Source organism: Anabrus simplex, chromosome 3 (assembly GCF_040414725.1).
Source record: "Anabrus simplex isolate iqAnaSimp1 chromosome 3, ASM4041472v1, whole genome shotgun sequence".
Lineage (NCBI taxonomy): Eukaryota > Metazoa > Arthropoda > Insecta > Orthoptera > Tettigoniidae > Anabrus > Anabrus simplex.
The window spans coordinates 395,918,523-395,943,772 of NC_090267.1; the positions used below are offsets into that span (position 1 = coordinate 395,918,523).

A 25,250-nucleotide genomic window follows, 5' to 3' on the forward strand; every position below is an offset into this window, starting at 1 on the left:
ATGAAAGCTTGTTGTAGTGACTGTGGGTGTAAATGGTATAAGTGCTTGTGACTTCTGTGTATGCTGTGTATATTGGACTCGCAGCCCAGTACACTCTTTTGTTCCATGGATTGCCAGTATGGTTTTATTATTTGAACTTTGTTTTAAGTCTGGCCAGTATGACCCCCTGCCCTGCCTTTTTTTCTCTCTATTAATTGCTAGTATGATTTTATGTAGGAAAATGAGTTTGGCAGAACATTAACTTTATGCTGAAGAAAATGTTCAACAGAACTTTTTAATTAGTTGAAGTATGCTCCAGTTTGAGAATTTTCCTTTTGAACATTATACCTTTTGTTATATGCATGACACATACTTGTCTTTTGAACTCAATGGAGTTACATTTGTTTTACTGCTGCTATGTTTAATTTGTTTTTATAACAATGTTTGCTCTTTGTAAGGTTTTGTAATTATGCCTGTTATGGGTTCACCATACTTTTGATCTGCCTTTACTTTCCCTCTGGTTAGCTCCTTCCTATGGGTCTTATGTTAGTACCTACCTCACAACCTTCCAAACTTCTGGGCTGGCAAGTATGTAATCAATCAGAGTTTCACTTTTATCATTCCAACTATATCTTGTGATCTTGTGCAAATCCCTCTTCTTGAACCAAGTGCTACTCAAAACCATATTGTTTCTCATACACAGATCTAGAAAATGTTTGCCCTCTGCTGTCTTATTCCCTATTCCATGAGGACACAGGGAGGATTCATAGCCCAGTCTGTCTGATCCAATTTAAACATTAAAATCTTCCATTACTATCAAATTTTCACAATCCATATTTTCTTTCAAGTTGATCAGGAAGGCTTTTCTTCATTTTAATATCCTGATCGTGGAGCATAGTCCTGGATTAAATGATAATTATCTTCATTCCAATGATATTATTGCTCTACAATCAGCATAAAGCATCAAATATGCTGATTCATGGCCTTCTCTCTTCCCATGAAGTTCTTAATATTTCTTCTTCTTCTTGGCCTTTTCCCAGTTACTTGTCTCCAAGGATTAACTACCATGAGACTGCGGGAATTTCCTGCAGATGAAACATCAACTACTTTGTCCAGGACAAATGAAGTTTTCACACAAGTACAGTAGAAGTCCGTTATAGTGAGAATATTCATAACGGTGAAAAATTTACTCGCCATAGCGGATTGTCGTTATATCAGATTTTTTGTAAAAGTTGAGAAAAACCCATACACATTAAAATAGGTATGGAATGGCAATCAGTTTGTTCAAAACTTGTGTTTTCGCAGACTACAGCTTACTCGTAAGTTATTTTTCTAATTCCGAGACAACGTGAACACGTATTTTCAATTTCATTCAGAAAAATTTGAATAGTATCACTCCAGTGACTTCTGTGGCAAACGTTTCAGTTTACTTATTCAAACAGTCACGTTACCTAACTTGACCTCATATGTATCATGAAAACATATTTCAAGCACCAGTAGAGTAATGATAATCTTTTTTGCTATAAATTACTCGGAAATGGCCTTTCCGAAATTTAACCAGACCTGAGAAAATACAGTACAGTGAAACCTCGTAGTACATTCCTCATTAAGACTATTTCTCGCTTAGCATGTCGTAAATTCGAAGTCCCGATTTACGTTGTATTAAATCTATTTAAACATACCTCACTTATCGAGTCACAAATTTTCATTGTTACCGCTCAGCACGACCACATTTTTCCCAGCCCTTAAATTGTTCTTTGTCATCCCTTGTGAAAGGAACGTGATATCCAACACAGATTAGAGCCCTCGCCACAGGAGCCAGGTCGGGGAAAGTTGCTTGAAAATGGGAAATTACCTTGAATTCCTGAAATTTAGAGAGTAAATTATAGTTCTGGGAAGCAAGCCATTAGCCAGAGGAAAGTTCAGTTTTGCTTTCCGGTTTTCATTGATATTGCTGAATAACCCAGCAAGCCTGTTTGTGTTTGTATTTTTCATTCCATTCTGAAGTTAGAAATTTATTCTGTGTGGAGTGACACATTGAAGGGTAGTGAATATTTGTCGCGTGATAGATTACGTAAAGATTAGGAACATAATCATGTGAAGATAACTACCGTGGTGCATATTTGTCTTGTGGAAGCCCTGTTATATATACTGAAGAAGTTGTGAAATCACTTACTAATGAAGACAAAATCCAGGAAGTGGACAGGCATCCTCATCCTTCAACTGTGGTGCGTATGTTGAAACTCGCACCTTCAAGTTTCGACTCAAGGTGATCAAAGTGTTGGACATTCAAGATGATGGTCAAAGTAGTTTCTCTTGCACATGTCTGAGTTTAACCTCCAAATTCATGGTTGAAGAGTGTGACCTGAAAATAAGGTTTAACCCACTAGTCCAAAATATCAGCTGACATTTGTTTTAGAAAGTGTGTGATCTGCAATAACGCACTGATACTTTTATGGGACCCCACTGCAAACGTCCTTATATGTGTTGTCAAAAACATATCAGATGTAAGGCTTTTCAGGCGTTTTGCTCTATTAACTAGCGTTTCGTCTTAGGTCTGACACTAGACTCATCAGAGTGGGATGTGTCAGACCCTACCCACTGACGCTAGGGTGTAGGTGTTTTACACACCTTTTAATACACTCTTTTTATTTATAAGCCCCAGTGTAGAAGGCTTTCATATTTGTTCGCTCGCCTTTTTCATGCCTTTTAATACTCTCATCGCTTGGTAGATAGCCTATATCTTTCACTGTACCATGCATACACTACGTAAAATGCACGCATGTCAGAAAAAACACATATAAAATGTTTACAAATTCGTGCAGAAACGCCTAACGATGTTTTACTGAATAAACTAACCTCCGAAATCAGTCATCCATTCTGTGTTGTATTTTGAGGTTATCACATTCTTGCTTACTTTCAGTACATAGTTTTAAAATTAAGCCTTTATTTCTAACGAGTTAACTACATTATTTATGTATTTATTACAGAAACATGTTCTCTTTCATTCCAAATTATGCTTATAGAACATCAGTCGATGAGCATTACTAATCGACTCTGATATTGCCTTCGAGTTCAAATGTCGACAAGAGTGTTTGCTAGTGCACACAGCGAAAAATCTATACTGAAGATAATCGATCACATTCACTATAATCGCTGGTGTGCATAAATATTGATAATGGAAAAAATTATGCGCGCTTAATCGCTCGTAATAACGGATGCATCAGTGATAGGGTTCACACTGTAACTTAAGGATAACACACAGTTTAACCCTTACCCATCGAATTAAAGTTCTCTGTGTTGCCTCTACTACTCGTATTTTAATGTGAATTTCTATCTTGTACGACCTGTACTCATCTTTCATGATTTTGGAGATAGCACTTGCTATTGATGTATTTAGGCCTATAAACCTTTACAGCAATATATACTGAAGCAAATAAAAGCAATGTGTACAATTTAAGACATATTATTTTACATTATTATTATCGTTATTGCATACCGATTAGTTTCGTTAGTAATTTCACTAAACAAATTATTGGTAAAAAACAATTGAAAAACTCTAATTCAGTCTCTGGTTTCATACCTTGTGGTGGTTTGTAGCCTTAGACCGCTGTAAACGATGATTTCTTGAAATCGGGATCTGCTGATTTACAATTGTGCCAGCCGTCGGCATCAGCTACGTGTTGGGTTACGGTACAGGAGCTGACCAATGCCAGTTCACTTTTAGGTGCCGTCAAATGCTATTAGATACTGTATATTCATTAGGGTACAAGGAAGGAGTAGAGGTCTGAAGATACTGGGGTTTTGTGCAATTACATGACACATACAACATTGAACAGTATATGACCAAGAGAGCAAATGGTGTTCATGTTTATTTACTATCGCTCGAGCCTTCATGTGTATGAGTGGACCAGACACAGCTGATGGCTACATTGCCATCTAAATAATAGATTTTTGACTGACTGTTAAATAGTATCTGAATTTTACAAATTTCCATGCTGAACCAAAAGATGGCAGTACAGTATAGCTTTGTGTATTTTGTCAGCTAGGATACGGCAGACAAGCGGTGGGCGATACAATGTCATGTCAGGCGAGGAGATGCGATCGGAAAGGGAATATCATTATGTTGGGGCTCTCCCGACAGACGAGGGGTAAGAGTTAATATAAGAATTTAAAAGGGACAGAAAAAAAGTTGTCGTTATAACAGAGTTCTTGCTAAATGCTGTACTCGCTACAGCGGATTTCTACTGTAATGTGACGAAAGGTAAAAATGAAAAATCATCCAGAAGTTGGTTTATAAGCATGTCTAGGCAATTGCGGGGAACTCAAAAAAAAAGACAGTATTCCTTCAATTTCAGTGAACATGTTCAGTGGGATCAAATATGCTGATGCTTGGCCTTCTCTCTTCCCATGTACTGTACGCCCAACTCCTGTCCCATTTCTCTATGGGGTCGGGTATGAAGTGAGATGAATCTTCGCAGTGAATTTTTCTGATGAGATGAAATTCCTGACGTCAACTTCACTAGAAGCGCTAACGAGATGAAATGAATGATGTGATAAATGAGAGTGCCCGGTGTTGGCACATAGCCTACTCCTGTCGAATAACACCAAGAGGTCTGCTCAATGCTTAACGGATAAATCACCATCAACAGCGCCATATGCTGTCACTCCATATTAACACTGCGGAGATGTTTGGAATTGAATCCAGGCTTTTGGCATGCAATCTAGTGATTAGAAATTGTATACCACCACCTCTCTTACCCAGCGAGCAAACATTCTGATAGTGAAAATTTTTCGACCAGCTAACCACTGTATCAGATTCTATAGACCTGATGCCTTAATGATCATAGCCACCAGTTGGGCTCCTCTCTTCGCAGGAAGTTCCTAATATATCTTCTTTTCAGCCTTTTCCCAAGTACCTGGGAGTCTACTGTATGTGTGGATTTTCTAGTTTTAACAGCGTGATGCCTTCCCTGACACCAATCCCATGTACAGGAATGTGTTCACTACTCTATGTTTCTGTTGTGGTTGATAGAGTGATGATGTAGTGAGTGAATGAAGAGGTGTTTCCTCAAGCCAGAAAAATTTAGTGTCTAAAATCCTCAGGCTGATAGGGATTTGAAACTAAGGGTCACTACGCTATCCTTTCAGCCAAAGAGTCGGATCCATGATGTTCTTCATATGTAACACAGAATAAAGCATTACTTTCTGTATGATTTAAGATAAAGCATTTATAAGTCTTGATTATGCTACATATGAAACCTCTTTTCATTATTTCATCATCAACATCATTATGAACAGTTTCCAGCCTTTGGCTGAGTTTGTTGAGAACACATGCCTCTCTAATGTCTTTCACTAGCCTACGTTCTCCCTTTTTGTACCAATGTCCAGTTCTATCCTCTTTCTCATACACATTCCTTAGCTCCTTGCGACCACCTGCATATTAGACTTCTTCTAGTTCTCATTCTCCACCTGGCCAATCTTTTCACTACAATTTTACTCCTCAGGAATTTTACTTCACAGGCCTATATTCTGCCTGTTTTAATTACAATTCATTCACCTCCCATGCCTCTGATCCATATGCTAATATATATATGTAGAATTTCTTGTATTTCTGTGGCACTTCTCTTTCATTTTCTAAAAAAAAGAGATTTTCACTCATTTTCTTCCTACTGAGAAAATCACAAGTACTATCATCATTTTTCAGTCTTGAGGTAACAATATTTTCAACAGAACATTAATTTCTTATGGTATACGATATTCTCAACTTTTATTTTCTTACGATGGACATAATTTTAAATGTTGCTTCAATATGTACGGAAAAGCACCAGAAGATATATCTGATGTTTAACTTCACTCAGTAAGTGCTGCTCAATTGAGGTAATGAATTCATACTTCTCCAGAGACCCTCTTTTTCAGATATGATTTCCACTTCTTCTCTCAACTGTCACATAATTTTGGACATTAGACAAAACTGCTGGTCATTCTTGATGAGGATTCACACAACATTATTTCTTTAATGGCAGCAGTTACTTTTTCTCCCTTTTTTAAGAGCAACTTCATGCACAGCTGCAGCCTAAAATGCGAAGAAGATGCATATTTATTTACAAACTATAACACAGTAAAATTGAGCAGAAAATCAACTACTGATGTTCTAGAGAAATATGAAGATGCACAAATATATTAATGATCACCAATGTGCCTATTTTTCTCAAGGTTCTAAAATTAAACTGAATCAGTTTTTATGATTTAGTGAGTAAATTATATTTCAAGATGAAGTCACCAGTTCTAACCTCTGGAATGTGGCAAATATGCCTAGAAAATATGAGGTCAACATAACAAGAATTCCTTAAAGTACAAAACATTGTTTATAAAGTTCCAACACAAGAGAGTGAGGAGTAAAATCACAGGCAGTTTTATTTTTCATTTCTTATTATTCTATTTAAAAAATAATATACCTGAGGATTAAGGCACAAAAACTGGTGAACAGTATTGTGAAAAGAGATCCAACTAAAATACTGACTACGTACATCATCAACAGTCACTTAACATTCACATCACAGACAAGGAATAAATAAAGAATGGGACTGAACTTCCTAACGGTACTTCTTTGCATCAACTTTTACATACTTAGGCTAGGAAGGGTAAGGAGTGAAAATATTTCATTTTACTATATTATGGAGAAAATAAATATTTTATCAATGCTTTGTAGCTATTTAACGTTTGTTGTGCAAAAAACAACAATATCAAAGCTCAGAGCAAGAATATTTGGTATAACTGATGTTTACATTTTATAAATAACTTACTGATGGAAAGTATAGTGAAAAAGTGTATATACATGAATGAACAATGACTCGATCATCATAAATTAAATGAAGGCAACACGTAAAGTATTTCACATACTAGCATACATTTGCTGGCAAGTGACTATAGAGAAGTAAAAGGTCACAGCACAATTACTTTGAACACAAGGATACATTCCCACCAGGCAATACGTGAATTTCGTTTCAATTCTGTACATACTCTCACATGACAAAAACATTTCCCCGAAGACTCAGTACCAGCACCAGGTATTCAGTTAGTTTAATTACGTTCAGGACAGAGAGCAGAACGTAGGCCATCAACACAAGGTTTGACACCTGGCACAAGATATCAAATTTGTACTTTCTAGCCCAGTCATACTTATGTCAATGAATGAGCAAAGATTGAGCTTTAAAAGTTAATTTCCTTACTCGACCCCTGCTACTGATATTAACACCTTGTATAAGAACAGTTTTAACTGACTTCTTGGCCCTACGTATCTGCTTACCCTTACGTTATTTTGTAAACAATGCTCGAGCTCTAGGGGTGAGTTTACGTACTCGCCCTCGACTACTTATGCTTATACTAGGCAACAAGTCAGAACTATCACTATCTTCAGCATAATGCGTCCGTTTACCCCGTGTCCTCCTCAGTACAGCTTTATCACTATCATCACTTGCTTCACGATACTGTGTTTTACGAGCACGCGTCGGTCTTACTGCTGCAGTCCCATCATCACTTTCCTCACTCTGAACTGCACTACCTTCACTCTCAGGTGCATAATTGGGACGCTGCCCTCGTGTGCGTCTCATGGCTACACCCATATCACTGTCACTGTCCTTTGGACGTAGTCCCCTTGTAGCTCGTTTCATCACTACCAGATCACTATCACTATCTTTGGAACGCAATCCTCGTGTAGGTCGTTTCATTCCCAGAGGTTCACTGTCACTGTCTTTTGAATGCTGACCCCGAGTAGTCCGTCTAACCTTTACAGGATCAAAGTCATTAAGGTGCTGTCCCCGAGTACTTCGCTTGACTTTTACATTATCACTATCACTGTCTTTGGCATATCTTCGCATAGACCGTTTTACTCCAACTGTATCACTATCACTATCATCACAATATCTGACAGGACGAGTGCACAGCCTTACTCTCCTTTGTCCACCCATACTTGCTTCACTATCTTCTGCAGGTCGATCACTGTATTCTTCCCTGTAACGAACTTTCTGTTTTCCTCGATTTCGAGTTCTTACACTACCACTAGGACCAGGTCGGTAACTGTCTTCAGAGTCCGAGTGTCGACGGCGCTTTTTACCTCGTGGCTGAACAACGGGTTTATTTGCTTGAGAATTATAGATATGCTTGTTAGCACGTGGATTTACACGTCTACTATTTGATGTACCTGTGTTGTTCACAAAAGAACTACTGCTACTATTGCTACTTGCACTGCTGGAGTTACTGTTGCTACTACTGCTGCTTGAGCTTCCAGATTCACTATCACTATTGGATATATTCTTGCGTTCTGCTTTACCACCTCGAAAATTAGCCAGTCTCAATCTGATTGGAGGACGAGTAGCAGGACCAGTTCTTATGTGGCCATTAGCAACTGCACTGGCACCTAGAATTTAAAAAAGAAAATGCTGCTATAGTAAAAAGGAAATTTATCAACCACGATGGAGCAAGAGTTCATCTTAAAAATACTTACCACTCTTTTTTGGAGTTGGAGGTTTTCTAGGTGCACTGGGTTTTCTTAGAGGTTTATCTGAATCACTACATGAATATGAATCTTCACTCTCGCTTCGTCTCCTTCTAGAAGGACCTGAAAAAATTATAGTGAATTGATTAATAATATTGTTTGAACTTGCCAAAATAAGACTGTGAACTCCTACACATAACATTTAAAATAGTAAATAATGTTATGTCCTTTCCCATACAAAGACAGCCATAAAGCTTTTATAACATAGATACAAATAACGTTTTTGAGAATTTGTATGTGCTAATTACAAAAAGAAAAAAAAAAAAACATTCAATAAACCAAAGTGCAAAACTTTTCTTAGTAGTGTATTATATTCTGACGTATAAGAATGTAAATCGAGGATGGGGAATGTGATTAATGGCGCACACTACATATTTTTAGGCCACTAAGGGACCCTCTGAAGCTAGATTTTTGAGTACACACATAATAAGTGAGAAAGTTACAACAGGCAGTTATGATTATATTTTGTGGATTTAGAAAAAGAGCTCACAAAGAAATCAAAGGTATTCATGTTGATAATAAGGCAGCAGTGATGAAAGGTCGGTTCAAAGTAGTTACACATCATATATGGTATTGATATGCATAGGAAACACATGCAGAGCAGTGACTTACCATCTAAGCACATAGGGATAAAGTACACAGAAAGAAATGTGTCCCAAATTTTCTGCTGCAGCTCTCATCAATAGAGAAGAGAGTAAGAATGGTGATGGACATTGCCGAAAAGATGCTGCTGCTACAAAGCAATGAGAGGTAGGGGGAGTGGTAGGAGAAACAAGAAAATAGAAGAAAAGGAGCAGTTATCTTATTTCAAAAATGGCTTTCACGGTCGCAGATCTTAAAATCATGGGAACGGAACCAGCTTTTGGGTGGTTAGATCGTGTGCATTTGCAGAGTTTCGCTCGGACGTGTCATTTGGGATCATCAGTTGGATTGGCACGCCCCTCCAAGACTCTGCTTAGCAGTGGCAGACCAACAGCATGGTCCCGCCGCGTTAGCAAGTAGGGATTGCTAATCTGCTAAAGAAGTGAATTCTTCATTTTCAAAAATATGTACTCCCCATGGAGATACAATTTTAAAAACGGTATCACGGCTGTAGATCTTACAATCACGGGAACAGAACTAGCTTTTGGGTGGTTAGGCCATGTGCATTTACAGAGTTTCGCCCAGATGAGTCATTTGGGCTCATCAGTTGGATTGGCACGCTAACACGACTATTCCTCCTTGCCTAATGTTATAGGTACCAACATGAAAAACTACCATCTTCAACTTACACACTTCTTTCTCTTCTACTTTCCTCAACTCTGCCTTAACCTATTGCAGGATAACACTCTACCCTGGTTCCTTTTCTTCCATACAATTTCCCCATAAGCCTGACAATGGAGTTCCCCTCCCCATGACTAGAATTTCAAACACACCCACCTCATTAGATCCCCTCTCCTCCTGGTCTCCCTTATCTTCCCTGATGGCTGCAGAACCTACCTCCCACTCCCTTTTCTCTCACTAATGACCCTCCCTCCTCCTATCCTGTATTCTATGTTTCCCTTTCCTCTTACCTCATCCGTTCTCTGTAACACTTTCCTACTCCCCATCTTTCAACTGCTTCTTAAAAAAAAAAAAAATCTTAGCTTATGTCTTTTGGTACTGGGAGTAAGCTACATGTAATGCTGTGAAACGATATAACACAGGTGTCACTGTATGAGCTTGGAATGGGAAGAAAGGTACCATCCTGACATTTGCCTGGAACTAAAATGAGAAACCAAGCAAAACCATTTGGAGGATGACAGATAGGGGATCCAAACCCACCTGTCTGCCGAGTATAGAGCTAGCGGCTATACCTGGCCATGCTACGATGCACTGAGCTATTCCCTCTGTTCTTCTACCAGCAGTGACCCGTACCAATTCCTAACTGATATCTCTTCTGTAATCTCCCCCTGACTAGATCCCTTAGTCCTCTATTTCATTCTCCTTAAAATATTAGCATGGTTCATGGTGTGGGTTACTGTAGTCACGTCCTAGTTCGTGAACCATGGGCAACAGCTGAGTGGCCTAGTAAGTGGTCCTGAGAGTCGGGATACCAGTTGCTATGGAATGGGAGTGGGCATCTCAGACATATTCTGAGTCATGGCCCTCCATGTGCTCAGGCGGCTAGGACCATACAATTCACCGGTGGTCCATAACCCGTTAGAGGAGAGATCCTCACTTGGACTATGTGCAAGTACGATAGCATCCTGCTTCATGAATTTTCCGAGCTCAGAACATTTTAAGCAAGCCTTGGACCTATGGGAGTAACGGAGTCCCACTCCAATTTGACAGGCGAGGGATTCCTTGGAAACAACTGGGTGAACAAAATGGAATTCGATAGGGAGCTATCAATATTAATGGGGCTTATGGAAGAAAGAAAGTAGAACTGGAGGAGTCAGCAAAGAGAATGCATTTGGATGTGCTAGGAGTAAGTGATATTCGGGTAAGGGGAGATAACGAGGAAGAGATAGGAGATTATAAAGTGTACTTGACAGGTGTTAGAAAGGGAAGAGCAGAGTCTGGGGTAGGGCTCTTTATCAGGAATACCATTGCACGCAACATAGTTTCTGTTAGGCACGTAAATGAGTAAATGATGTGGGTAGATTTGTCAGTTGGAGGAATCAGGACTAGAATTGTCTCCATGTATTCACCATGTGAGGGTGCAGATGAGGATGAAGTTGACAAGTTTTATGAAGCATTGAGTGACATCATGGTCAGGGTCAACAGCAAGGATAGAATAGTGCTAATAGGCGATTTCAATGCGAGAGGTGGGAATAGAACTGAAGGATACGAAAGGGTAATTGGTAAATGTGGGGAAGATATGGAAGCTAATGGGAATGGGAAGCGTTTGCCGGACTTCTGTGCTAGTATGGGTTTAGCAGTTACGAATACATTCTTCAAGTATAAGGCTATTCGCCGCTACACATGGGAGGCTAGGGGTACCAGATCCATAATAGACTATATCTTAACTGACTTCAAATTTAGGAAATCTGTTAGGAATGTACAAGTTTTCCGTGGATTTTTCAATGATACAGACCACTATCTAATCTTTAGTGAACTAAGTATCTCTAGGCCTAGGGTAGAGAAAGTGAAATCTGTCTGCAAATGAATAAGGGTAGAAAATCTCCAGGACGAGGAAATTAGACAGCAGTACATGGATATGATTAGTGAGAAGTTTTGAACAGTAGACAGTAAGCAGGTTCAGGATATAGAAAGTGAATGGGTGGCATAAAAAATAGCAAGGGAATGCCTAGGAACAACTGTGTGTAAAGATGGGAAAAAGCAAACATCTTGGTGGAATGATGAAGTGAGAGCAGCTTGTAAACGTAAAAAGAAGGCTTATCAGAAATGGTTCCAAATCAAGGGCCGAGGCAGACAGAGTAATTATACATAGATGAAAGAAACAGAGTGAAACAAATAGTTGTTGAATCCAAAAAGAAGTCGTGGGAAGATTTTCGTAATAACCTGGAAAGGCTAGGTAGGTCAAGCAGCAGTCTGGACTGTAATAAAGAATCTTAGGAAGGGAGGGAAAAAGGAAATGAACAGTGTTTTGAGTAATTCAGGTGAACTCATAATAGATCCCAGGGAATCACTGGAGAGGTGGAGGGAATATTTTGAACAGCTTCTCAATGTAAAAGGAAATCATCCTGGCGGTGTTGCGAACATCCAAGCTCATGGGGAGGAGGAAAATGATGTTGATGAAATTACGCTTGAGGAAGTGGAAAGGATGGTAAATAAACTCCATTGTCATAAAGCAGCAGGAATAGATGAAATTAGACCTGAAATGTTGAAGTATAGTGGGAAGGCAGGGATGAAATGGCTTCACAGAGTAGTAAGATTAGCATGGAGTGTTGGTAAGGTACCTTCAGATTGGACAAAAGCAGTAATTGCACCTATCTATAAGCAAGGGAACAGGAAGGATTGCAACAAATCCCATTGATTAGTATACCAGGCAAAGTATTCACTGGCATCTTGGAAGGGAGGGTACGATCAGTCGTTGAGAGGAAGTTGGATGAAAAGCAGTGTGGTTTCAGACCACAGAGAGGCTGTCAGGATCAGATTTTCAGTATGCGCCAGGTAACTGAAAAATGCTACGAGAGGAATAGGCAGTTGTGTTTATGTTTCGTAGATCTAGAGAAAGCATATGACAGGGTACCAAGGGAAAAGATGTTCGCTACATTGGGGGACTATGGAATTAAAGGTAGATTATTAAAATCAATCAAAGGCATTTATGTTGACAATTGGGCTTCAGTAAGAATTGATGGTAGAACGAGTTCTTGGTTCAGGGTACTTACAGGGGTTAGACAAGGCTGTAATCTTTCACCTTTGCTGTTCATAGTTTACATGGATCATCTGCTGAAAGGTATAAAATGGCAGGGAGGGATTCAGTTAGGTGGAAATGTAGTAAGCAGTCTGGCCTATGCTGACGACTTGGTCTTAATGGCAGATTGTGCTAAAACCCTGCAGTGTAATATCTTGGAACTTGAAAATAGGTGTTATGAGTATGGTATGAAAATTAGCCTCTCGAAGACTAAATTGATGGCAGTAGGTAAGAAATTCAACAGAACTGAATGTCAGATTGGTGATACAAAGCTAGAACAGGTCGATAATTTCAAGTATTTAGGATGTGTGTTCTCCCACGATGGTAGTATAGTAAGTGAGATTGAATCAAGGTGTCGTAAAGCTAATGCAGTGAGCTCGCAGTTGCGATCAACAGTATTCTGTAAGAAGGAAGTCAGCTCCCAGACTAAACTATCGTTACATCAGTCTGTTTTCAGAGCAACTTTGCTTTATGGGAGCGAAAGCTGGGTGGACTCAGGATATCTTATTCATAAGTTAGAAGTAACAGACATGAAAGTAGCAAGAATGATTGCTGGTACAAACAGGTGGGAACAATGGCAGAAGGGTACTCGGAATGAGGAGATAAAGGCTAATTTAGGAATGAACTCGATGGATGAAGCTGTACACATAAACCGGCTTCGGTGGTGGGGTCAGGTGAGTCGAATGGAGGAGGATAGGTTACCTAGGAGAATAATGGATTCCGTTATGGAGGGTAAGAGAAGTAGAGGTAGACCAAGACGACGATGGTTAGACTCAGTTTTTAACGATTTAAAGATAAGAGGTATAGAACTAAATGAGGCCACAACACTAGTTACAAATCGAGGATTGTGGCGACGTTTAGTAAATTCACAGAGGCTTGCAGACTGAACGCTGAAAGGCATAACAGTCTATAATGATAATGTATGCATGTAGGTAATGTATGTAAAATATTAGCCCACCTGCCTTCCACAACTTCTCTCCTTCCTTCCCCTCCCTCTTATCTACCTACCATACTCTGTACATTGTTTGAGGGAGACCTAACTTCATTTCTGTCCTTCGCTAGAAGCCTAATTATCTCCCTCAATATCCTTAATAGCTCGCTCACATCAGCCTTGAGCAGATCCCTTGGTGTTAATTGATAGGAGTAGGTTATGCACCGAGACTGGGTTTCACCTTCTCCCTACCTCATTATCATCATCAAACACTACACAACACATTACGTGCTGCCATCACACTAGACACAGAAAGACATACACATAGTAATCTTTGCCTCTGATGCAAGGAGTAACTTCATAACCAAAGGGTTCTGAAGATCGCAATTCGCCCACTGTCACGGCCAATGGATCATATCCAAGTACCCATTGGAGGGAAAAAACAAACAAAAAAACCCACCCGCACACACATTTATCGAGTATGGTTTGATGGTTGCGAGTGTGAATGGAAATAGGAAGGTCTGTATGATGGGTTTTGGCCAAATATTAGTTTGGAGGGTTGGCAGTAAAGCCAATGCAAAAAGCCTATGCCAATTAGGCCACGTCATAGACTACCGTGGAACATTCTAGACATTGCATATTATCATGCATCCCATTGAAGACTGATATTTGTTTTAAATACCATTGCTGTTCAATTAGGAACACTTAAATTCTTCTGAACTGCACCATGGACAATTTCTAGCATGCACTAGATGTATATGAGGCTGCACATGGAAGCGAGAGGATAGGTGTTCCCAAGCTAAGCGAGTCTGGCAGTTCACTCTGGAGACTTGACCAGGATGGAAGCCATGTCTACTGGTGATCGGATTTGTGCCTCTACAATGGAGTTTGAGGCGATTTTCTACATGGACCTTGGCTAAGGATCTAAATAACTGGTGGTGGTATATTTGGCTTCATTCTGGGCATTTATTTTAATTACTTTTCTTCATTATTTGACATTCTGAGCCCACCTGGTGGCCATGATCGTTAAGGTGCTGAAGTCTAAAACGGTATGACACTGAGGTTAGCTGGTTCGAGTCCCGTTGGTCGAAAAAAATTTCACCATCAGAATGTTGGCTGGCAGGGTAGGGGAGGTGGTGGTATACAATTTCTAATCACTAGATTGCGTGCCAAAAGCCTGGATGAAATTCCAAACCTCTCCGCAGTGCTCATATGGAGTGAGGGCATATGACGCTGTTGATGGTGATTCGTCCGTCGGATGGGGATGTTAAGCCTTGAGCAGACCCCTTAGTGCTATTCGACAGTAGGAGGCTATGTGTCGGCACCGGGTTTCACCCTCTCTCTCTCCCTACTATCATATATCACGTCATTCATTTCATCTCATTAACTCCTCTGATGAGGTTGACGTCAGGAAGGGCATCTGGTCATAAAAACCCACCACAACAGATTCATCTCACCTCACACCCAACTCCGTAGGGAAATGGGACAAGGGTTGGACAAACAATATTATTTGACATTTTGTGGTGCTCAGAGGCAGCACTAGCCCAGTTCCTTATTTAATTTACCTGATGTTTTGCATTACACTTAGTTCATCTTATTTGAGGTGCTAAACTTCGGTCACTGATTTCTTGTTATTGTTTCATGTGATGTGGTGAGTCGATTGGATTACTCCTACAAGAAGATACGTATGGAAGGTCTAATGTTTCTAATTAGAGCTTAAAAAGAAGATCTGCATGAACTCTCAACTACCATTAATACAGAACAACAACAACAACAACAATAATAATAATAATAATAATAATAATAATAATAATAATAATAATAATAATAATAATAATAATTGGTTGTGGCATCATACATAACCACTAACCCAGCTCAAGGGAGATAGGGTCATCTTCCCTCTACTTCACTTGAGTAATTCTTGTCTGGCGCATCCATGTTGCGCGTATAAAGAGGTCTACCTGTAAGTAAGTTTTGCTCAGCAATATGCTGCACTACTCTAGTCCATTCAGGGAAGAACTAGGACCCAGCAGAAATGTAGCAACCCAACAAGGTCAGGCCTATTCACATAATGCTGCTGAAAAACTTAAGGATGTTATGTCATGCAGGTAACTTTGAGTTGATAGACGTGGGGCAGCCAAATTATTTTACTAACAATATGGACTCCAAGGAAAATGTATATTTTAACAACCTGTACAACAGTGCTTTTGCAAATAAAGCTCAGAGTGTACCTGCAAACAATGTAGTGGTAAAACAGCCTCAATTCTGGTGAATGAAAATCAGAACTAGAGCAGTGTTTCAGTAACTGCCATTCCTCTAGAGCTGAAATACAGAGCAAATAATGGATGAAATGACTGTAGACTCAGCAGTGGCAGCTAGGTCATGGAAGACAATTTCAAACAATGTGACGCTGAGTTCTGATCTTTGTCGAACTCTATTTCCTGAAACCTTCTAAACAATGTCACAAAATTTCTGGAGAGATGTGTTCTAAATAAATGTCAGCCAATTACCTCCGAGATGTACAGTGGAGGGAATTCCATAATGCCAGGTAGTACTGTATACTATCTTGAGAATGAAAAACACAGGGAACAGGTGCTCTCTTCGACAAAAACAACCGAAAACAACTCGTAAGAGTTCCTTCTAGTCTTATGCAGAGGGAAGACTGATGAAAGCAAAAGGTTTTCTTCACCAAAACTTACACAGATTGCTGGTTCACCATTCACTCTATAGTTTACAGAAGCTATTCATCAGGCAGACTGGCTAATAGCAGTTCTTACAAGTTGCTTTACATTGCACTGACACAGATAGGTCTTACGGCAAAGATGGCACAGGAAAGGAAATCCTTTCTTGCTCCATATTCCATAGAACATGTTGCAAATGCTTAAGCATTCTACTATAGATGTTATCCAACACAGGAGATGGGTCCCTATACCTGTGGATCAGTAATAGTGTCGTCTCTGGATCCCAAGATTGTGGGCTCAAACTGGGCAAAAGTAGACAGATTTTTAAAGGATGGAGAAAAAGCCCATCGATACTCCATGTCGTACAAAGTTAGTCACGATGTTAGTCGTACGATTATTATTATTATTATTATTATTATTATTGTTATTACTACTGTATTTATTCACGCAGCGGATGGCACCGCATAATGCATGCACTCCAACTTCCCCCTAAAATTCTGGAAAAGAGATTTTTCTGTTTAATGGACACATTTAATTTTCAACAAAAGATTCAACCACAAGTTGCCCAAGACAGATCTGTATTACTCTGCCATCTGGTAGAGTAAAATGGAACTTTTAAATTGATGATCAGGCAACTTAGATGGTATCAAAATAAAATGCCTGCACAAGATAGCCAAGGCCATAAGATTATTATTATTATTATTATTATTATTATTATTATTATTATTATTATTATTATTATTACTGTATTTATTCATACAGCTGCCAGAAAGCAGGAACTCTGCCTTTTGCACTAGTCATACTTATATTTCGACCGAAATGAGAACGTGGCAGGTGGCACCCTCTTGACTCAGCAGTAGTATTTAAGAGGTTATTGCTCAAAGCAAACGGGAAAACAAAATACTGTAGAGGAAGCCATTAGCTGTTCCTGCCAGATCTTTTAATACTCCCAACTTGCTTATTCCATAGCCACATTTGTAAATCAAAGAACTATAAAAATTGTACTTTTTATGTTGTCAAAATAAGGACATGATATTGTGATTTTCTTTAATTACAAAATGTCTAGTTTATAAATTTCACTAAAACAACACAACATGTCATTTTTGCATTGCGACATTGCTGGTTTTATTTCAATTATTCTGATAACATTGAGAAGTTCTGTTTTTGTGCGCTCACACCAAGTGATTCTGAGTTTGTGAATGTTTTGTCATTACAGGTGTTATTGTGTGTTTAATTAGTTTTTTATATGAGGAATGTGTATATGTGTTGGGGTTGTTTGCATCTTTGTTCAGTAAGGAAAACTCAGCAGAATGCCTCTTGAAAATCGCATATGTTCCTAAATATTTTTATTTTTTGGAGGGGGGAATGGCTTACAGCACACACTAATTTACTGCACGAGCCGTCACTAAGCGTGTGTAATACTTATTTGGGATGATGTGAAGTGAAGGATGGAGTAGTCATGCTCAAATTCAAGTTTTTAAATAATATGTGAAGATAAGTGCGACTGGTTCTTTTTAACATGAATGTTAATCTGTGATGGATGATGACAGTGATGCTGAAAGTGGTAGCAAGTGAAGCTTATCTATGAATTAACAGTAGCAGTAAGATGTTAGTAGAATTTTGTTTTGCCAGTAATTACTGCTACACCTTATTTCCAATTTTAAGCTACTGTACGCTGTATGTGTTTTGTAATGTAACTTATGCAGCTGATGCTCATTATAGACCTATTCACATTCAAGATGGTTAGGGTTTTAATATGTTACAAATGTTTCCTCGCATTAAAAGATTCACCCTAGATTTTTGTTATAAAAATTGGAAAAAGAAAAGTGTCTCTATTTGGTGGATAAATACATTATTATTATTATTATTATTATTATTATTATTATTATTATGTGTGCATACCTCTTTCCTATACCTTGAAAAGAAAGAATAATGTATGAAGCAGCATTAAAAAGGACAGAGGGTGAATCAGTACCTGCCACTTCATGATCATGACACAGTCATATCTTTCAGAAAATACAGTATCTACAATGGGTAAAGCAATATGACAGAAATGACTGGAGGATTTCTCTTGTCCTTTTGTCAATACATTTTAGTTCTTACTTCTCCTTTCTGTACTTCATTTGCTCAGACTAGTCTCATATTGTATCTATTTTTGTATGTGTTCCCTTTTTCTTTCCTATCTGATATATTTTACATACAAGTGGAAGAGATCCCTCAATTACAAATTGAACAGTGGATCAAGAAATGAAAGTGGTAGTATCTTCCTCAATCTACAATTTCTTTTCTCTTTTTTGATTTGTTGCAATTTTTAAATCATGAAAGATTTTGACTGAATGGTTAGCATCAAGCCCTTTTGTTAAGAGTATTTGATTCCCAGTCAGGTTGGGGATTTTAGCCATGACTGGTTACTTCCTTTGACTTGGAGACTGAGTGTTACATACCTCTTCATGACTGACTTAATTCCTTCAACTCCTGTTGAGGAGCATAGGACCGCAACAACGTTTTGCCATCTGGTTCTGTGATGTGCCATGTGTTCCAGCTTTCCCATGTATACCCAAGCTGCTCACTCTCTATCTTCACTGATCTCTTCCATGTTATCTTAGGTCTTTCTCCCTTCCTCTGACCCTGAGGATTCCACTTGAGAGCTTGTTTTGCTATGCTGTCATCAGATCTACACAGTGTATGGCCTATCCACTGCCACTTTCATTTTCTGATACACTGTTCAATCAGTAATTGGGGGTTCTCTTCCATAATTCCTCATCTGACACCACTTCTGGCCAGTACACCTCAAAGATGTTCCTAGGACATTTGTTCACAAATGTCTGAATCTTCCGCATCAAAACACTAGGTACCTCCTCATAAATATACACAAAACACACCATGCTATCAGCAACAGCAGAAACAAGCAATAGTGAATACGTACATCCCTACACACAGGGTTGGTGCCAGGAAGGACATCTGGCTGTAATCATTGGTCAAGTCCACAAGTACAACCCATTTTGCAAATATGACCCCACAAAGCATGGAAGAGGAATAAGAAGAAGAACAAACAGCCAACTCTTCTCTATTCTATCATTTTCCACTCCCATTTCTTCCCGGATTTTTCCATTCCTTATTTTGTCTCTTGTACTTTTCTATATAATACTCCTCAAGAACTTCATTTCGGCTGCCTGTATTCGACTCTCATCCTTCTTTGTCATTGTCCAAGTTTCTGCTCCGTAAGTTGTTATGGGTACGTAATACATCTTGCACATAGTTTCCTTTGCTTCCGTTGGCACATCTTTGTCCCATAACATGTTTCTTACACTATGATAGAAACAGCTTCCAGCTTGAATCCTCTTACTAATCTCGGCATCCAGTCGAGCATTCTCCATTAATTCACTCCCCAGGTATTTGAACGTCTCCACTACTTCCAGAGGATTGTCTGCAAGTCTAATCTGACCTCTTGTCATGACTCTTTCTACAATTATTTTCAATCCATATTCTTCGATCTTCCCATTCACCACATCCAACTGTTCTTGAACCTTCATGTCCTCCTCTCCCCAAATCACAATATCATCTGCAAATAACATGATGTTCATTTATCTTCCTCCATATGTTGCTTCTGCTGTTTTCCTGATGTCGTCCATTACTATTATAAACAGGATTGGCAATAGAACACTTCCCTGTCTCAGCCCACTAGTGATTTTGAACCAACTTGTCCTGCCAACTTGTGTTTGCACGCAACTGCAACATTCCTTGTACATTGCTATGACCATTTTGATTAATCCCTGTCCAATTCCTTTTTGCACCAGACTGACCCAAACTTTAGTCCTGGGGACATTGTCATATGCCTTTTCAATGTCAATGAATGTCATCACCATATCATTCCCATACTCCCATTGCTTCTCCATTAGTTGTCTTGTAATGAAAATGGGCTCTATTGTTGACCTTACACTTCTGAAACCAAACTGATTTTCTTGTATCTGATTTTCAACCCTCAACCTTATCCTACTTTCCAGTATCCTCTCCATTATCTTAGCAACATGGGATATCAGAGTAATTCTCCTGTAGTTCTTCAATACTTTCTTATCGCCTTTCTTGTAAATTGGGATGATTATTCCTTTTTGCCAATCCTCAGGGACCTCCTTATTCTCCCAGACAATCCTGAGAACGTGATATGTCCACTGCAGGCCTACAGCTCCAGCAACCTTTATCATTTCCACTGAAATTTCATCTATTCCAGCAGCTTCTCCATTCTTCACCTCTCTTACTGCCATTTTAATTTCATTCAATGTAATGTCTTTATCAACTAATTGCCTTCCCTGGTCGTCCATTGATGACTGTCATTAGTTCTCATGTTCAGCAACTTCTGAAAATACTCTCTCCATCTATTTCTTATTTCTTCTGGCTTTGTTAATATTATGCTGCCTTCATCCTTCACAAATCTGGTGTTTACTTGATCTCTCTTTTTGTTTCTTAAAATACCATACAGTAATTTCTTGCTGCCATGCATATCATCTCTCAATTTCTGTGTGAATAAGGTCCAGCTTTTCCTCTTTTCTTCCTCCACTACTTTCTTGGTCAAATTCTTTGCCTCCACATATTTTCTTCTACTTTCTTCAGTCTTAGATGTTTTCCATGCTTTCCACGCCATTTTCTTTTTCTTCACTTTAATCTTTACCCTATCATTCCACCAGTGTGTCTCTTTGTCTTTCACATTTCCTGATGGTTTCTTTTTTTTTTGCTAGGGGCTTTACGTCGCACCGACACAGATAGGTCTTATGGCGATGATGGGATAGGAAAGGCCTAGGAGTTGGAAGGAAGCGGCCGTGGCCTTAATTAAGGTACCTTTTCTGCACATTCAACCAGTGCTTCCTTAAATCTTTTCCATTTGTCTTCAACATTCCCCATCTCCATCCTGGGTACCAAGTGTATTATTTCCCTATGAGATTCTTCTTGTATGCTTTTCTCCTTCAACTTCCATACTTTAATTCCTTTCTCTCTTCTTAATGGTATTTTTTCAATCTTTCCCACTTTCAATTTTCCTATCACAACTCTATGGTCCCCACCAAACGCTTCTTCAGGCATGGCTGTAACATCTAAAAGGTTCTTCCAGCATTTTTCTCTATGATTATATAATCAATCATGGTCTTTTCTCGTCTGTCTCCCCAACCATACCTTATAATCTTCTGACTGTTCTTCTTCCTAAACCAGGTGTTTCCAACAATCATTTGGTTCCTCATGCAAAAATCCACCAACAACTCGCCTTCTGGATTTACATTTCCATATCCAAAGGGCCCTAACAACATCTTCCTTTCCTTGTCTTTCCATTCCAACTTGTGCATTTAGATCTCCCATCAATAGCACTTCCTTATCTTCTATCTGTCTCTCCACGTCCTCTAAAAGGTCCTCTAGATGTTCATCTATGCAACCCGTTTGTGGGGCCTGAAATAGATTTTTCATGCCATTTTCAAAGTAGAGTCTCATCACCATCATTCTATTGCTGACATACTTTGTATATTCCACATATTCTTTTATTTCTTTTCTAAGTACGATGGGCACTCCATTTTTTGCCTCATGTCCTCCACTGTAATACAGCCTGTATCCTTCTTTCAGAGGAATCTCTCCCGTACCCCTCTTCTTGGTCTCACACAGTCCAAGTATGGCTATATCTTTCTCTTTCATGAAGTCAACCAGTTCTTCTGTCTTTCCCGTAAGTGTCAGGACATTTGCTGTTGCCATCTTGATGTAGTTTGGTGCTGGCTGCCCAATTCTCAAAGTTCTCCCAACACCGGAAGAGCTGCGCATCGCTTTTAGCAGGACACGCCCTAACCTTTTCCAAGGCACCAGATCTGCTTTATCCATATATGCTATTGTTACGATGGCTCGCCACACCCAAAGGCATTTTATACCTACTGCCAGGTTCACTTACTAATGAAGACAAAATTAAAATCCAGGAAATGGACAAGCATTCGCATCTTTCAATGATGGTAAATATGTTGAAACACGAACCTTCGAATTTTATCTCCAGTCGATAGAAGTGCTGTCGCATTCAAAATGGCGGTCAAAGCAAATCAAAGTCATTCTCTCGCACATGGCCGAGTTTAACCTCCAAATAATTGTCGAGAAGTGTGACCAGAAAACAATGTTTAATAACCCACTGATCCGAAATATTTGTTTTAGAAAGAGTGTGATCTGCAATAATACGCTGATACTTCTATGGGCCCTAGTGCAAATGTTTACATATGTGTTGTCTGGTGTTTAAAACAAGTGTAATACACTGTTGTTACAGTGTAAGCCTCAGTAGAAAAGGTTTTAAAATTTGTTCTCTCGCACTTTTAACGTCTTTTAATACTCTCTCATCCTGTACATACATGGCGTAAAATGCATGCATGTGAGAAAAAAAAATCAAGTGTTTACATATTCCTTTTGGATAGTTTTTATTCGTGTATTCAAAACGCTTAACATGTTCTCTTTCCTTGTCCCCTGTAGAAATATCTTAACAAGGTTTTACTGTATTTATTTATCATACGATACCCACATTTTGGGATTTTTTCATAATCTGATGATAATTCAGATTCTACTACTATATTAAAAGTTGCTTTTAGTTATTTTTAAGAAATTCATTTGCTAACCAAATTAGACTTACCTGCACCATTCATTACCCGGGTACGAGTACCAGATCCAGCACTTCCCCTTTGTTTCTTTGACTTTCTCATCTTTTCAGACATTTTCTTCATCATTTCACGCCGTCGTGCTAAGTTCCAATTGGATATAATTTTCTTCATATGTTCCTCAAACATAGCTGACAGTCGAACAGTCATTGAATATATCTGATCAAAAAACACAAAGATGAAAAAGTAAAGTAAACAGAATGTATCAATTTTCAAATACATTTTGTAATTAAAAAATTACAAAGAGTATATTGGAAGATACTATGAAAGAAAACATAACATCCAATATGCAAAGGTATATTACTGTATTTACTTAAAGACTCAAGGTTGACAAAAGCACCCTATAGTAATTATTATTGTTATTGGAATGTGAGGAAAATGTGGACAAATCCCAATTTAGATCCCACATGGTCAGGGTATGCGTGAGACCATTTTCGGAATTCATGCGTTTTTCCAGTACTGTAGGGACGTCAACTACAATGTGCATGCCTGTTTCTTGGAAGATTGCAAGGCATTTGATAGGTGTCTTCACAACAAAATATTCAATGCGCTGAAGAGCACAGGGTTGGATTGAAGACACCGGTATAATCTGAAATCCCTACAGGAGTCAGGAAGTGACTGTGCGCATCAAAACTAAGCTCTTGGAACCAGTCATGATTACAAGAGGCACGCAACAGGACTGTGTGCTGTTGCCACTGCTGTTCATCTTTAGAGTATGTCATCATCGGCAGTTTCTCATTTCCTGGCTAATAGCTCACTTCAATTCAACCAATTTCCTGGCTAACAGCTCATTTCAATTCACAGCAGTTTGTGCTTAAGTTTCCGGTGACTGCACAGGCCAATTCTTGTGTAGAACATACGTCCACACATCGTGCAACTGAGGGACGGGGGAGGTCTTAGCTGCGTTTGGTGAAGTTTGCGTTGCTGTCACTTAATATTTTCATGCCTGGGGAGTTCTTGTTTGAAGTGTTGAAATGAGGGACAGACCTTTGCTGCCAAAATAAACGGTCCTTGGCAAGTGTTTCCCAGGTTTGTGGGTTTAGTTCTGCCATCTTTAAGGTTTGTTTCAGTTGGTCTTCGAAACATCTCAGGGTTGCACCCTGTGGTCTTGAACCGGAGCCAAGTTTACCATAGAGGATCTGGCGCAGTAGTCTCATGTCATTCATACGGCGCACATGTCCTGCCCATCTGAGGTGATGGCCAATAACCAATGCTTCTACACTCTTAGCACATGCTTTCTTGAGAACTTCAACATTAGAGACATAGTTTTTCCCACTTGATGTTCATGATGGAGCGTAGTTTTTGCTGATGAAAGCACTCCACTATTTTTTTTATCTCATGGCGGTATAAGGTCCACGTTTCACAGCCATAGAGAAGTGCAGAGATGACTACTGCCTGGTAAACCATTAGTTTTGTGCGAATTGTAAGGTTTTTATTCCAGACTCTGTGTGACAGACGGCCAAAGGCCACATGGGTAGCACGAAGTCTGTTTTCCACATCCTGTTTTGAAGTACAGCTCTTTGACAAGATACTCCCAAGGTAAGTGAAGTGGTCTATTTGTTCTAGTTCGGTGTTTGAAACGGTAATGTTACATTCTGGGATGTTAGTCCCTGGTGCAGGCTGAGCAAGTACCTTGGTTTCTTTTGGCATTGAAGGTGAGGCCAAAAAGGTCACATGAATCCTTGAAACTGTTGACCGACTGTTGCAGTTCCTCAAACGCAAGAGCCAGTGATGCAGTATTACCAGCATACTGCATTTCAGTTACTCTAGTAACACTGGTATGTCTTTGCGAGTGAAGTCCGGCTAAGTTGAAAAGGCCACCATCAAAGCGGTATTTAATTTCTACGCCGGGGTTGTCTGTTGCTTCATAAAGCATTGCCGCCAGATACAAGGCAAACAGAGTTGGAGCAAGTACGCAACCCTGCTTCAATCCATGTGTGATTGGAAATGGTTCGGAGAAGTTGTTTTGATGGAGAATCTGTCCAGTCTCTGCTGCCACTCATCTCCGATAGATGTCATTACCGCTAATTATTGTTAGCATGAACTAAGGGCTAACCGAGTAGAACAGCCTGCCCCAATATTGGTGGAAAGTAACATGCCA

At 39.3% G+C, this 25,250-nt stretch overlaps 1 protein-coding gene across 1 annotated transcript in view; it reads right to left on the reverse strand.

The window, feature by feature from the left end:
* Positions 1-6,247: 6,247 nt before the first annotated feature.
* BRWD3 (bromodomain and WD repeat-containing protein) overlaps positions 6,248-25,250 on the reverse strand; it is a 242,942-nt gene continuing 223,939 nt past the window's right edge. The window contains exons 26-28 of the mRNA XM_067143342.2: positions 23,125-23,308; positions 8,486-8,599; positions 6,248-8,398 (exon numbers count right to left, since the gene is read on the reverse strand). Of these exons, the coding sequence (XP_066999443.2) occupies positions 7,296-8,398; positions 8,486-8,599; positions 23,125-23,308 (1,401 nt within the window). The 3' untranslated portion in view covers positions 6,248-7,295. The remainder of the gene's footprint in view (positions 8,399-8,485; positions 8,600-23,124; positions 23,309-25,250) is intronic.